The sequence below is a fragment of the Trichoderma aggressivum genome (assembly GCF_033847375.1).
Source record: "Trichoderma aggressivum f. europaeum strain CBS 100526 chromosome Unknown scaffold_107, whole genome shotgun sequence".
Classification (NCBI taxonomy): Eukaryota; Fungi; Ascomycota; class Sordariomycetes; order Hypocreales; family Hypocreaceae; genus Trichoderma; species Trichoderma aggressivum.
Genome location: NW_026946472.1, coordinates 1 through 13138, shown reverse-complemented (window position 1 = coordinate 13138; position 13138 = coordinate 1). Strand labels below are relative to the sequence as shown.

General features: G+C 36.8%; 1 protein-coding gene across 1 annotated transcript; it reads left to right on the top strand.

Annotated features, from left to right (window-relative positions):
• Positions 1 to 251: 251 nt before the first annotated feature.
• On the top strand, positions 252 to 5490 carry Triagg1_10982 (uncharacterized protein; the record flags this gene model as incomplete). The annotated part of the gene is made up of 3 exons (XM_062895113.1): positions 252 to 3170; positions 3224 to 3660; positions 3765 to 5490. 3 exons carry the CDS (start codon positions 252 to 254, stop codon positions 5488 to 5490), a joined length of 5082 nt encoding a protein of 1693 aa, XP_062750063.1.
• Between the last annotated feature and the right edge of the window lie 7648 nt (positions 5491 to 13138).

The window sequence follows — 13138 nt, the reverse complement described above, 5'->3', positions numbered from 1 at the left end:
GTGCAGATCAAGGCGGCGCAGGTTTTTCTCCAAACGACGCTTATAATTGAATCAAACACAGTCTCCATCTCCTAGCCTATGCCTCGTGACCAAGCCGATCTTTCATCTTCTACAGCATGAGGTATAAATAAGATGTGCCATCCACCGGTGCAAAAAATAAAACAAGGCTTACGCCCAGTTGGTGGGATCCACGCCACTTGTAAGTAACTCATCAGTCTTCTCTACGGCTGTTGAAACCGTTCCACAACAATATGCGTTTCCTACTCGCAGGCGTATCTGTGCTCCTGCTTGTGGTGTCCAAGGGAGCTAGCAAAGCCATCCCGGACGCCACCAACGCCCACGAATTGGTTGAGCGCAACCAAATCTATCACACCAAGAATGGGAATAACTTTGCCGTGGAGAGTGGTTTCGATTATCATGGCGGAGACTACAAGACAATCACAGCCAATACTTTTTACGATTGCATCGATGCCTGCGCGACTCAGCCTGCTTGCCGTGCTATCTCATTTTCTGGTAAATCATGCTACCTCAAGTCCTCGGTAAACGCCGCCACTGCCAACAAGAAAGTGAGCGGCGCAGTCAGGGTACAATATTTACCAGCCCCGATTATATGTCCTGCAGATGGTAGTAATCAGGTCAAGGCAACCGATGGCCGGCGCTTTACTATCCAATGCGGAGTAGATCATCCTCATGGAGATATTTCATCGGCACTGACCCTTGACTTCCCCAACTGCATCAACCTATGTGATAAGACACAAGGTTGTATTGCTGCCAGCTGGCGATCAAGAACCTGTTATCTCAAGAAATCCTTGCAACCCGCCGTTGTTGCTTCTGGAGTTGATACAGCCGTGCTGAGTTCCATATTAAACACACCAACGTTGTGCCCAGGCCCAAGCGGCCAGCAAATCAAAGAACCAAGTGGAAGAAGCTTCACTATTACGTGCGACACCGATTATCCCGGCGGCGACTTGAAGAACAAGCTGCTTAATAGCTTTGGCGATTGCATTGCTTGGTGTGATGAGACAACGGGTTGCCAAGCAGCTATCTACCACGATGGCAGATGCTGGTTGAAGAATAAACTAATGACTTCCTCCAAACACACGGCCAGCCAGGCGGCTGTACTAAGCTCCTTGCTGACGGCTCCCGCTATTTGCCCTAATCAGAACGGAAAGCAGGTCAAGGAGTCAAGTGGAAGATCCTACACCATCTCCTGCAATACAGATCGGCCTGGTGGTGACATGGCCTCGAAGATGCTGCGAACATTTGGTGATTGCATCACGTGGTGTGACCAGACTAACGGCTGCGTCGCCGCTGCTTACCACGACGGCAAGTGCTGGCTGAAGAAGACACTCATGGGTTCTTCTACATCCGCAAACCGTCAGGTCGCCGTACTAAGCAGCAAACTCCCGCAGACGACAGTACACACTACATCTTCCTCGACCCGAAAGGTAACATCAACGACTCTTAGGTCTGCCTCGGCATCCAAGAGCATATCCACGAGTTCTGGAAGTTCCAAGACGACGTCAGCACACAGTACATCTTCCTCAACCCAAAAGACAACATCAACGACTCTTAGGTCTGCCTCGGCATCCAACAGCATATCCACGGGTACTGGAGGTTCCAGGACAACGTCAGCCAGCACCACTGCTACCTTTACCTCAGTTCCGGACTCGCCAATAACTGGCTACATTACTGTAGTGGAAGCTCCGGCGACCAGTCTCAGCCGGCGCTCTGTTAAATATATTGCCTTTGAGAATCTATTTGGTCGAGCTTATGATGACGAAACAAAGGCCAGCCTCGTTACCTTTCATTCCAACGGCAGCATCGAATACAATGCTGTTCTTGTGAGTGGAATTGCAGCAGATACACTGGTGGTCCTCGGCCTTTCCTCTGGAGAGGCTAACACTCTTTCGACCTGGAAACGAGATGAGTTTGGCAATGCTGTCATCATTGGATCGACCGGCTTCTGTCTTGGTTCGAACGGCAATATCATTGTTCAGACAGCAGCTTCATCGCCAGCAACCTGCAATCCAGTTTATCTTGTCATCGTGCCAAGTCTTCCTGACAGCTGTACATCCGGCAGCGCTAATGTTACGCTCACGCCCCAGCCGAATGGCGATGTCGACCGTGCCTCGAACGCTGTCCTTACTCCATCATCAAACGTCACACTCAATTATGCAGAGATACATGGTACACAGATTGCCGTCATGGAGCTGTCAATGAAACCTGGTATGCCCGGCGTTGTGCTGGCAAACAGTAACAAAATCATCTCGACTGCCTGTACTGCTTCATCTCTTGTCCTTACGTTAAGCGACGGCATATCAGCTGCCGATATCCTAGCCTCAATCCCAGACACAGGAACCGTCCTAATCACCAGCAGCGCATCTTGCAATGAGGAGAATGCCTATGGATTTTGGCTACTCGGAGGTCGAGCCGACCCGAGCGAAGCTGGTCCTAAGCTGAGCTTCAAGGCAGCTCAAAAGAGGATCTCAGACGTCAGTACTGTTGCGGTCATCCAATACGGCAAAGTTGACCACAATAAAGCAACATTTACAACTACAACAACTGGAGCCCCCACATCTCCCACTGAACCAGCTGCATCTTGTGCTATTACCAGTCATTCTGGTATCAGTGCTTCTGCGAGTGTCAGCGCTACAGCCACACACTCTGGGAGCAGTGCCACCCATACCGCTACTAGCACTGGCTCTGACCACCCCCTTGCTACAAGTCTATCAGACCTTACACCTGGAGCTCTCGAAGTATACAACTGGCTTTTGGAAAATGCTCGATATTCCCCAGGTGGTAGCTTGATCTTGACGCCAGGTGAAGCCAATGGCACTGTTGCAATCCCTGCGTACGATCCTGATAACCTTGGTGATCAAGAAGGCCTGCAACAGAAACTTTCGGATATGGGACTCCCCAGCCCAGAGGAGATGTTCAAACGAGTAGTGGATGGAGTTTCGGGCACCTGCACAAACAAGGATGCTTTAACAAGACGGCATCTATCTGGGGAATCGGTCTTCCAAAGGGAATCAACGCCTATCGCTTACGGAGGCAAGGTTTCCTTCCATCGTCGTAATATTGAAAAACTTAAACACCACCTTCATCGTCGATCATGGGATGAGTTTTGTGATGGAACCGCTTCTGATATTCTTGGAACTCTCAGCGAGGTATGTGCGGCATCCAGATAATGGTTGAGAAATGGCGTAACTGACAAAACCAGTCGTACGAAGGTATCCACGCCGGTATTTGCACAGGCCACGAGCTTTACGAGAACCGCGACGCTATCCACTGCTTCTTCACCGGCTGTGGTTCCAGCCACACGGTTAAGACGACCACGTACCAGTTCAAAGGCGACTGGCAGGTCAAGATCCCAACTATCAGCCAACCGTTGCTAACCCAAGGACCTGCAAAAACGTTCAGCTGCGTCACATGCTCGTTCAACATGGACAGCGTTGTCTTCTCGGGTTCTATAGTCCTACAAATGACAGATAATGGCCCCAGCTCAGCAACATCAGCCGTCGTAACTCACGGTGTTACCGGTGGCACCACAGCTAGTGTTCGAATTCAATCAGATTCTGCCTGGCAAGGATCTTGGGACCACATATTCGATGGTGTTACACTTGGCACGATAACTCTGGATAATGCTTTCGCAATTACGTGAGTGCTTTTGCCTTGCTCTTCTCATTTCTATTCTCGCATGCCAGTCTGAACGGCCAATCGCGATGATGACATATAGCTTCCTACGACTAATACTTGAATAGACCGCAGGTATTTTACAGGATAGGATACCAGTTCTCAACCGACTCCGCTGTTGACGTGACAGGTGGAGCAGGGTACAGTTGGGACGATGCATCTATCGACATGAATATTCTCAACCACGCATCTGACTCTAAGAGGAACTGGACGCCCAAGGTCAACTGGATTCTACCACAATTCAATACTGGGGCGAAAGTGAGCATCAATAGCTTCAGCCAGTGGATTGTTGACCTCAAAGTCGTGGTTCAAGGGAATATGGTCTTTAACCCGAGGATGTTCTCTTCGAATTCCGTGGGCATGTCCTCGCAATACAACTTTGCGGCTGCTAATGGTTGTCCGGCTAATTCGCTATCTGTTAGCACATACGTGAGTAATGATAACTGGATTAACATCAACGACGGGTCGTCACTACCTGTCGTGTTGTCGAACGGTGAGAATGGCCGCCAGAATCAATGTTTTAACGTTCCTAGCGTTTGGCCAGCTCCCAGCGAAATTGCTTCTTTGGCACCAGGTTCCGGAGACTTTTGCACATCATTAATTGGCTACAATCCACCTACAAAGCGCACTACATTGACCCAGGTCAAGACTGTGCCCAGCACTATAGTTGTTTCAACAAGTGTTACAAGTACAATCACTACGACCTTCACAGTCACTAGTTCCACTAGCAGTTCGTACGATATGACGCTCACAGCTCCTGCTACCACATCAACTGTGTATCAGACATCAACCGTGACAATGGGTGGAAGCTACGCTCCAGTATACAGGCGAGATGTGGTACCGACACCTGCGCCAAGGGGAGCTTTTGATCGGCGAGAGATCGCCGTGCCTACCGGAATGGAAGGGTGGCCGGTTGATAAGATCAGCTACGCTTGTAGCCAGATTGCAACGGGGACAAATTATATTTCTCAGACCAATACTGTCACTACAACATCGGGAGTCACCACCAGTACAGCCACTCAAGTGTTCAACGCAAACGGGCCGCTTGTCACCACAACGACCACTTTCACTTTCTACGAGTTCACGGGCTTTACGACTACAACTACTTCCGCAGCTGCTACAGCTACCTCATGTCCAGTCTCTCCAACAGGTGCCAGTTGCTTCAGACTTGCGGTACACGGCGGATCATGGCTGGAAGGGTCATACCTTGGTATCAATCTTCAAGGCTCTCATAACTATGCAGGCATCAATCGCGCTGGCACCGAAGCTAGCAGTTGGGAACCGGGTGTGTATACTGAGACATTCTATCTTGATGCGAACGGACATCTTGTTGCGCCGGCTGGCGGTGGGCGAAGCCCATATGTTATGCTGGACGTGGATCAGAACGCTCCCTATATACAAAGGGCTCCTTTGATGGGACTTCCGCAATATTTTGCTTCGTATTGGCAACATGTCGATGTTGCCAAATGTGTCATCGATGCCTCGGATACCTGTCACAAAACACTCACTTGCCAGCTTCGTGATCAGATAGGTTTCTTTGTCAAGCAGCCATTCTATCAAGCTTGGGAAACCTCGCCAGACTATCAGTTTGACCTCGAGGAGTGCGAGAGTGGTGATGGGCCTTGTCCACCTACAAAGCCGTCGGGATTATATTGGTATGATGCACTTAGTCTATATCGCATCACTTGGGGTAACCCTACAGGCGACTCCCAGTACATTCCTGTCACGCTTGGGGTAGAAGACGCCCCTTGTCCTTGCGACTTCTTGGGTGTCAACTATATGGGCTATGAATAAATCCAAGGCAAAACCCGTTTGACATGTCTTCCTTGTTGGTTCATATATTCACAGGAGGCTGTCAAAGCTGAGGGTTGGAAACTTCTCATTGGGAAGTAGTTAATCTTTTGGGGCGTAACACTAGCGAGAACAGGAATACCAAAACGTGTCTTTTCTTTTTACAAGGTCATCCTAATTAAATTATACTAAGACTCTTTTTTAATACCTAAATATTAATATTACACAAGAGCAATGAACAGCTCGCCTTTTTACTTGTCCTCCAGGTCCCCTTTCCTCCACTCTCTACTACTTTGACATTTTCTCTTCCCCGCATCTTTGAGAGAATTTTAACAATGATCGTAATTAATTAGTGATCTCATGGCCTCTTTTTAACATCAGTTACAGCACTCAGCAGGTCTTACATCTTGCTCTCAATTAACAATTTTACAACAGTCTCAATCTTGACGCTGCATTGTAAAATCGCAGATTTGAGATTATAAAACCACTGACCTATCCATGAAGAAGAGATGGTTGGTAGATTGGAGGACTAGGATAGGACATAGCCAGTGAAGCAGTCTCCGCTCGAGATCACCTTCAGAGCGGCTTTGCAGGCAAGTTTTGTAACAGCGTAATAAGACAACAAACATAAACGTCAAGACCGAAGCCCAACAAAGATAAAGCCACTAAGAGGTGAATACTAGTCTCACTGATGTACCTCTCGAAGCCTCAGCACGTATTGTATTAGCTGGCTGTTCCCAGTAAGAAAGATTTACTTAAAAAGCCCATTCCCAAATAGGCAGCTCTCGTTTTGTCTCCACTTCATATATGCACTCTTCACGCCCTACCTGTATGTAAACTTACTTAAGTAGGCATAGACAACTTCCTGATTCCATATCAAAGTGGAAATGCTTGAGCCCCCTTGCTGAATCCCTGTATTGTATATATTGTATAAGTGTAGCTTAATTCAAGTAGAGATTTCTACGAAGATTAACGTCAGGTTTAATATGAATACGTATAACTGAAGTAATGCAATATTACCTAACTAAAGATATGAAATGTTACAAGATTCATATTGTATTTTACATTCTATACTAACGATTTGTTTGAATGTGTGGGTGGCGAGAGTGTATTGCACCTTTCAAATGCATTTCGAAGTTCTATCCAAGAGATATGCACTGTGACATATAGAGTAGTAATATGCCGCAAATATAACTAAATGGTAGTGTGCCATTAGGCAAAAGAGAATTATATAGTATGTTGCTCTGATACTGAAAATTACCCATGAGATATTCACCGCCATAACGTTAGTAACCGGGCGATGGCATTGGGATGTTTATTTGATGATATATGTATAAATAGCCCTGTTCCTCATTATACTTTTCACTGGAATTTTAACAAAGACACAACAACAGGCACACAGCAAAGAAACTCTTGATTCATTATCTCATTATCTCTAAGAAAAAATCTTCTTTGAATAATGCTTCTTTTCTCATTTGCTACATGTTGGCTGACGCTTTCCTTAGCGTCAAGCCTTCCAGATTCTCAATCAAAATGGGAGACAAATGCAGTATCACGCGCTGCTTATTTCCTCGACAATGACCCAAGCGGTGCTTCGATCGTGTCTTTGGACATTTCGAACAATGGAACTCTCTCCAATCCTGCGAGAACTCTTACTAGTGGAAAGGGTTCATGGGCGAAATGGATTATTCCAAGCCCTCCTCCTCCAGACAACACTGGATTTGCAGGACCAGATAGCCTGTTTTCCGCCAACTCGGTTGTTGTATCTGGAAACTTTCTTTTTGCAGTTAATGCTGGAAGTAATACCCTTTCCCTGTTTAAGATCGACCCCAAAAACGCTCAGCGCCTCGCTCTCGTCGGTAAACCTGTTGGTACATTGGGAGATTTCCCAATCTCAGTCACTTACTCGGAGAAACTTGACACTGGTATGCCTCCCGTACATTAGATTAGCCAGACCGAAAAACAATTGACCCATTATATAGCTTGTGTTCTCAATGGTGGAAAAAGAGCTGGAGTCGCCTGCTTCTCCGTTGACGAGACTCGTGGCCTCATAGCTTTGGACGGCAGCCTTCGCTCTATCGCCCAAGCCTTTAACCAAACTACGCCACCAGGAGGCCCTATCCTCACCGCATCAGATATTATGTTCAATCCATCTTCAACAGGTCTGTTTGTCTCTACCAAAGGCGCTCCTCCTTCCTCTGCTGGAGCGAGTCCAACCCTTGGCTTTATTTATGCGTGGCCGGTAGTTGGAAAAACAGTTTCCACAATTGCAACCATCTCGCAACCGTCTGGTGTCATTTTGGATTTCAGTCTCACATTTTTGGGAGCAGATGACTCAATCCTGCTTACAGATGCTGCTGGAGCAGGCTATATTCTCTCGGTGTCTTCCAGCTTGCAGGTTACTGTGAAAAGCAAAGTTGTGCTTCCTTTGAATGAGGGGCTCGCTTGCTGGGGAGTATATGTGCCAGAGCTCAGCAGTGCATATATTATTACTGCAAGCATCACTAATATTACTGTCGTGGATCCCAGCACAGGGTCTATAACTGGTACTATTACTTTGCCAGCAAGTGATATTGGGGTTTTTGACAGCGTATACGATAGAACGTTTTTGTATAGCCTTACTAATACTGCAAGTATTGCTGTGGTTAACTTGGCTGCTAACCCCCCTAAACTAATACAAAATCTTGATTTGAGTGCTTTGGGAGTTAGGAAAGGCTGGCAGGGCATAGCTATTTACTCTAGTGCTTAAGTAAGAATAAGCTATTATATATAGGATTATAAATACTAAAGCTTATTATAAATTTTAGTATTATATATAATGAACTGGGGCTTATATATTAGTATAGGTTAGCTATTCCCAAGGGATAAACCTTAGAATAGTTTTATAGTTTATGTTAGCGGAGTAGTTAGGTTAGTAAATAAGTAATTTTATTACTAGCTAATATAAATAAAAATAAATATTTAGGTTTTAATTTAATTATATTATAATACTATAGTTATATAATAATAACTAACTATTTAAGTATTTTAATAAATAATATAAAGTAAACTTATATACTTATTTAGCTAGGCTAGATTATTTATAAGTATTAATAATTTAATTATAAATTATCTTAAAGTTTTAATAATTTATTCTTAAATTAATAAATTATTAAATAATTTAATAATTTATTCTTAATTAATGTTACGATTAACCTCTTATAGTACTGTGAGACAGGTACCGGATTAACTATTAGGCCGCTCCAGCTAATTGTTAATAAAACAATTAAGCTGTATCGTTCTAATGTAAGAGGAATAACTAAGCTATATTATTCTAATAAAGGAATAACACCCAGCAAGCGTTTTATACAAATACAGGAATAATATACTATATTATTCCCTATAAAATAACTTACTATATAAGGATAAAATAATTATATTTACTAAATAGCTTAAATAATTAATTATTAACCTATAGTAATAAAATTAATCTTAGTATTTAACTTACTAGCTATATAATAAAATTACCTAACTTATACCCTACTGCCTTTATTAATATAAACTATAACTAATTTATTACCTTAAGAACTATATTATATTATTAAGTATAAACCAGTCTGTTATATATTAATAACTTTTATTTAAATTAGTATTATATACTATTTAGGTAATAGAAAGTATTATAACTCCTTAAATCCTTAAACTAATTATTACTTTTAAAAGCTTTACTATAGCTTTAAAAAAACTTTAAGTATAAAATAATTAATTAAAAAATAACCTAAAGTTAGCCTAGGATACTAAAACTATTAAAATAATTAAACTTAAGTAACTAAAACTTTTTATTAAAAAAACTAATACTTTATAAACTTTTTTTAGTTAACTTAAAGTCTATTATATTATTAATAGTAGATAATTCCTAATTATTAAAAATAAGATTTTTTATACTTTTAGCTATATAAAAAAAGCTATGCTTAATTAGTTTAAACTTATTATAAAAAACTATATTAAAATTATAGATATATTTTATAATAGTAAAACTACTTATATTTTCTTAAATTATATAAACTTTAAAACTACACTTTAGTTAGTTTTTAAAATAATTAATAAAAAATAGGTTATTAAATAAAAACTTAGGGATTTTTACTAAAAAGGGGCTATATTTAAGTATATTTCTTAGTTTATATAAATCTTTTTAAAACTTAAATAAGGATATAAACCCTTAATAAAATACTTTTATAAAGAATTAAAAAAAGAAATAAAAAATAAACTATATAAACTTAACTATTCTAATACTCTTTAAGAATATATAAATAAAGTTATTAAAATTAATAATAAGTAGTATAAATATTAAAAGAAGTATAAGGGGAAATTATAACCTTTCCCACTATACTACTATAAAGCTAACTAAGGTAAGAAATAATATAAAAAAATTACTTACGCTTATAAAATAAACCCTAGATAAATAAACCTTAATACTATTACTAAAGGGAAAAAATTCCTTTATTATAACTATAGTAAAAAAGGCTATATAGCTTAAAACTATTAATCTAAGAAAATTAATAAATTATAAAAATAACCTAAATAAACTATTAATGCTATTTATAAGTTTAAGAATAAAATTAAATAATAAATTATTTTAAACTTATAATATAATTATTAAAATTATAAAATAAAGCTAAAAGTAAAAGATTAATATAGTAGCTTTAAAATAAAAGCTATTTATAAGTTAATATCTAAGGATAAATATACGCTTTTATAAGGGAGGTAATATTAGGAAGCTGCTAATAAAGCAGGCAGTTAATATCCTTTATAATTAAATAAAGGCTATAGAATAAAAAGAATAAGGAAAAAAAGGGAGACTTAAGTAAAAAGAAAAGGGCTATAGGTAAGAAAACTGCTAACCTTAGGATTAAATAGTTTACTACCTTAAAAGGAGTAGTGAATTACTTAGTAAAAAAAAAAAAAAAAAAGGAATAGTTAGCCTAAGGCTAAAAAGCTTTTATAAAAACGCAGCTTTTTTTAAGGAGAGGATATATTTATATTAATCCTCCTTATATATATATATATATTTTATACTTTTTTTTATAATTTACTACTTTCTAATACTTTAAACTATTTAATTTAATAACTAACTTTTACTTTACCTTTATATTTTCCTTTAAAAAACCCTAATACTAAAATTACTTTATAATACTTAATTATAATAAATTTTTTTAAGTTCTAAAGAAGTTATAGTATAGTTTACTACCTTATATAGCTTATACCCCCCTTAAATTAAATTTACCTTAAAGGTTTTATAATAATATTAAATAAGAGTTTATTAATAAAAAGTAAAGTTTATATAAAAAGGGATATTAATATAAGTATTAGTAATATTATTTAAATTAATTATATAAATTAGTATTATAATTCCTTCTTTAAGAAAAGTTAGCTATTTTAATTTAGGGGTTATAAATAATAGCTATTTTTAATAATAATCTACTATATTTATCTCAGCGGAAACATAAACTAGACTTAAGTTAATTATAACCCTGTATATAAAAGCTTATAGCGCTAAAATTACAGGGGGTTAAGTTAGTTAAAAACCAGGGGGTTAAGTTAGTTAAATTAATATATAATTCCTATTAGCTAGATTAAACCTAAGCCCTATGCTATTAGTTTATATTTATATATTAGCTATTTTAATTTATAAGTTAAAAAAGTAAATATAATTATAGTATATAAAATTATATAAGTTAAAGGTTATAATTTAGTATTTTTAATCTATAAGTTAAAAAGGGCAGCTGTAGCTGTAATAGTAAGTAGTAAAAAGTTAATAATAATTTTACCTATAGATTAAAAAAGCTAGTAAAAGAATATATTATATAATTAAGGTATATAATTAAGGAAACTAGCTATATAAAAGGTAAAGGTATAAGCTATTAAATAAGAAAGAGAATAGCTTATTTAATAAATAAAGAGAAACTTATTAAATAAGTAAAGGGAAACTTATTAAATTAGTAAAGGGATAAGTTATTAAACTAGAGGAGGGAAACTTATTAAACTAATAAAGGGAAACCTATTAAACTAGTAGAGGGATAAGCTATTAAACTAATAAAGGGATAAGCTATTAAATTAGTAAAGGGAAACTTATTAAACTAGTAAAGGGATAAGTTATTAAATAAATAAGTAAATAAAGGTAATAAAAGAATAATTTATTTAATAAGTTAAATAAAAGAAGGGATAATTTATTAAATAAGTAAAGGGGGAAGCTATATAAAAGGGTAAATAAATATAAATAGTTTTCTTATATAATAAAAAAAACTATTTATAAATTAAAAAAGTAGCTAAAAATATAGGGTATATAAATAATTAAGCTAAGGTTAGGTTTAGGTAATAGAGATTAATTAATATATATATATAGGGTTATATATAAAATAAGTAGTTAAGAAAAAAAGTATAAAATATATAAAAAAAAAATTAATTAAAAGTTAATAAATTTATAAATAAAGAAAAAAGTATAATATAAAGAAATATATAAAGTAAGAAAAAAGCCTATATATAAGTTTAAAAAAGGAAAATAAATAAAAAGTATAAAATTATTTATTTATTTATATATATACTTATTTATTATATATAAGTTATATAAGTTTATATATATAATTAATAAAGTATTTATATATTTAAAAAAGTATTATTTAAGTATATAAATTAATAAGTAATATATTATTATAAAAGCAGTTATAACTATTTTTAATATTATTTATAACTAAGCAGAGTTATATAAGTTTAAGTTACTAAACTTTATTAATAAAGTAATATTATTTATTAAGGCATTAATAAAGGATAATATAAAGTATATAAAATATAAGTAATAGCTAAAAATATATTAATAAATAAAAAGTATATAATAGTATTTATAAAAAGTATATAAGTAAAAAAGTAATTAAAAAAAGAGAGGAGATATTATAAAAAAAATAAAAAAGCTATATAATATTTTATAAATAATAAGTATATATTATTAATAGTTTTTTTTATTAAAAGTAATAAGTAAATAATTTAAAATTAATAAAGTTAGTAAAGTAATAAAGGGTTAGTTAAAGCAGCTAGGGGTAGTAGAAAATATAGCTAAGTATATTAAGTAAATATATTAAGTATAAAAAAAAAAGTTTAAGAAGAAAATAAAAGTAAAAATTTAAGTAATAAATAAAAAAAAAAAGCTTAATTTATAACTAAAGAGAATAGGGTAAGTATAATATTTTAAAAAGTTAAGCTTAAAAAAGTTATATAAGGCAGCGGGCTTAATTAAGGAGGGTAAGGAAAAGGAGTTATAAAAAATATAAAAAGTTTTAGATTAAATAATAAATATAATATAAGTAATCTCTCCTGGGTACGGAGGATAAACTGCCTAAGAGCTAAGATTGGAATAATTGTTATTGAACCTTTGTCTAGCAGCTATTGGCTAGGTAGTAGTGCTCTGCTAATTCTTTTACTTAGCAGTAGCCCAGCTAATCCACGTCTTCTCTTTCGTAGTTAGTTTAGGTTGCCCTCTTCTGCCTTGTTTATTCTTTAGGCTCTGGCAGACCTTCTCTGCGGCGCCAATAGTATTAGGATTATGAGTTTTCGCAGCAGCAGCTATTATCTTAGCAGTAGTTGCCGTCGGTTTCTTATCGCCTTTAGCCATTGTGGCTGT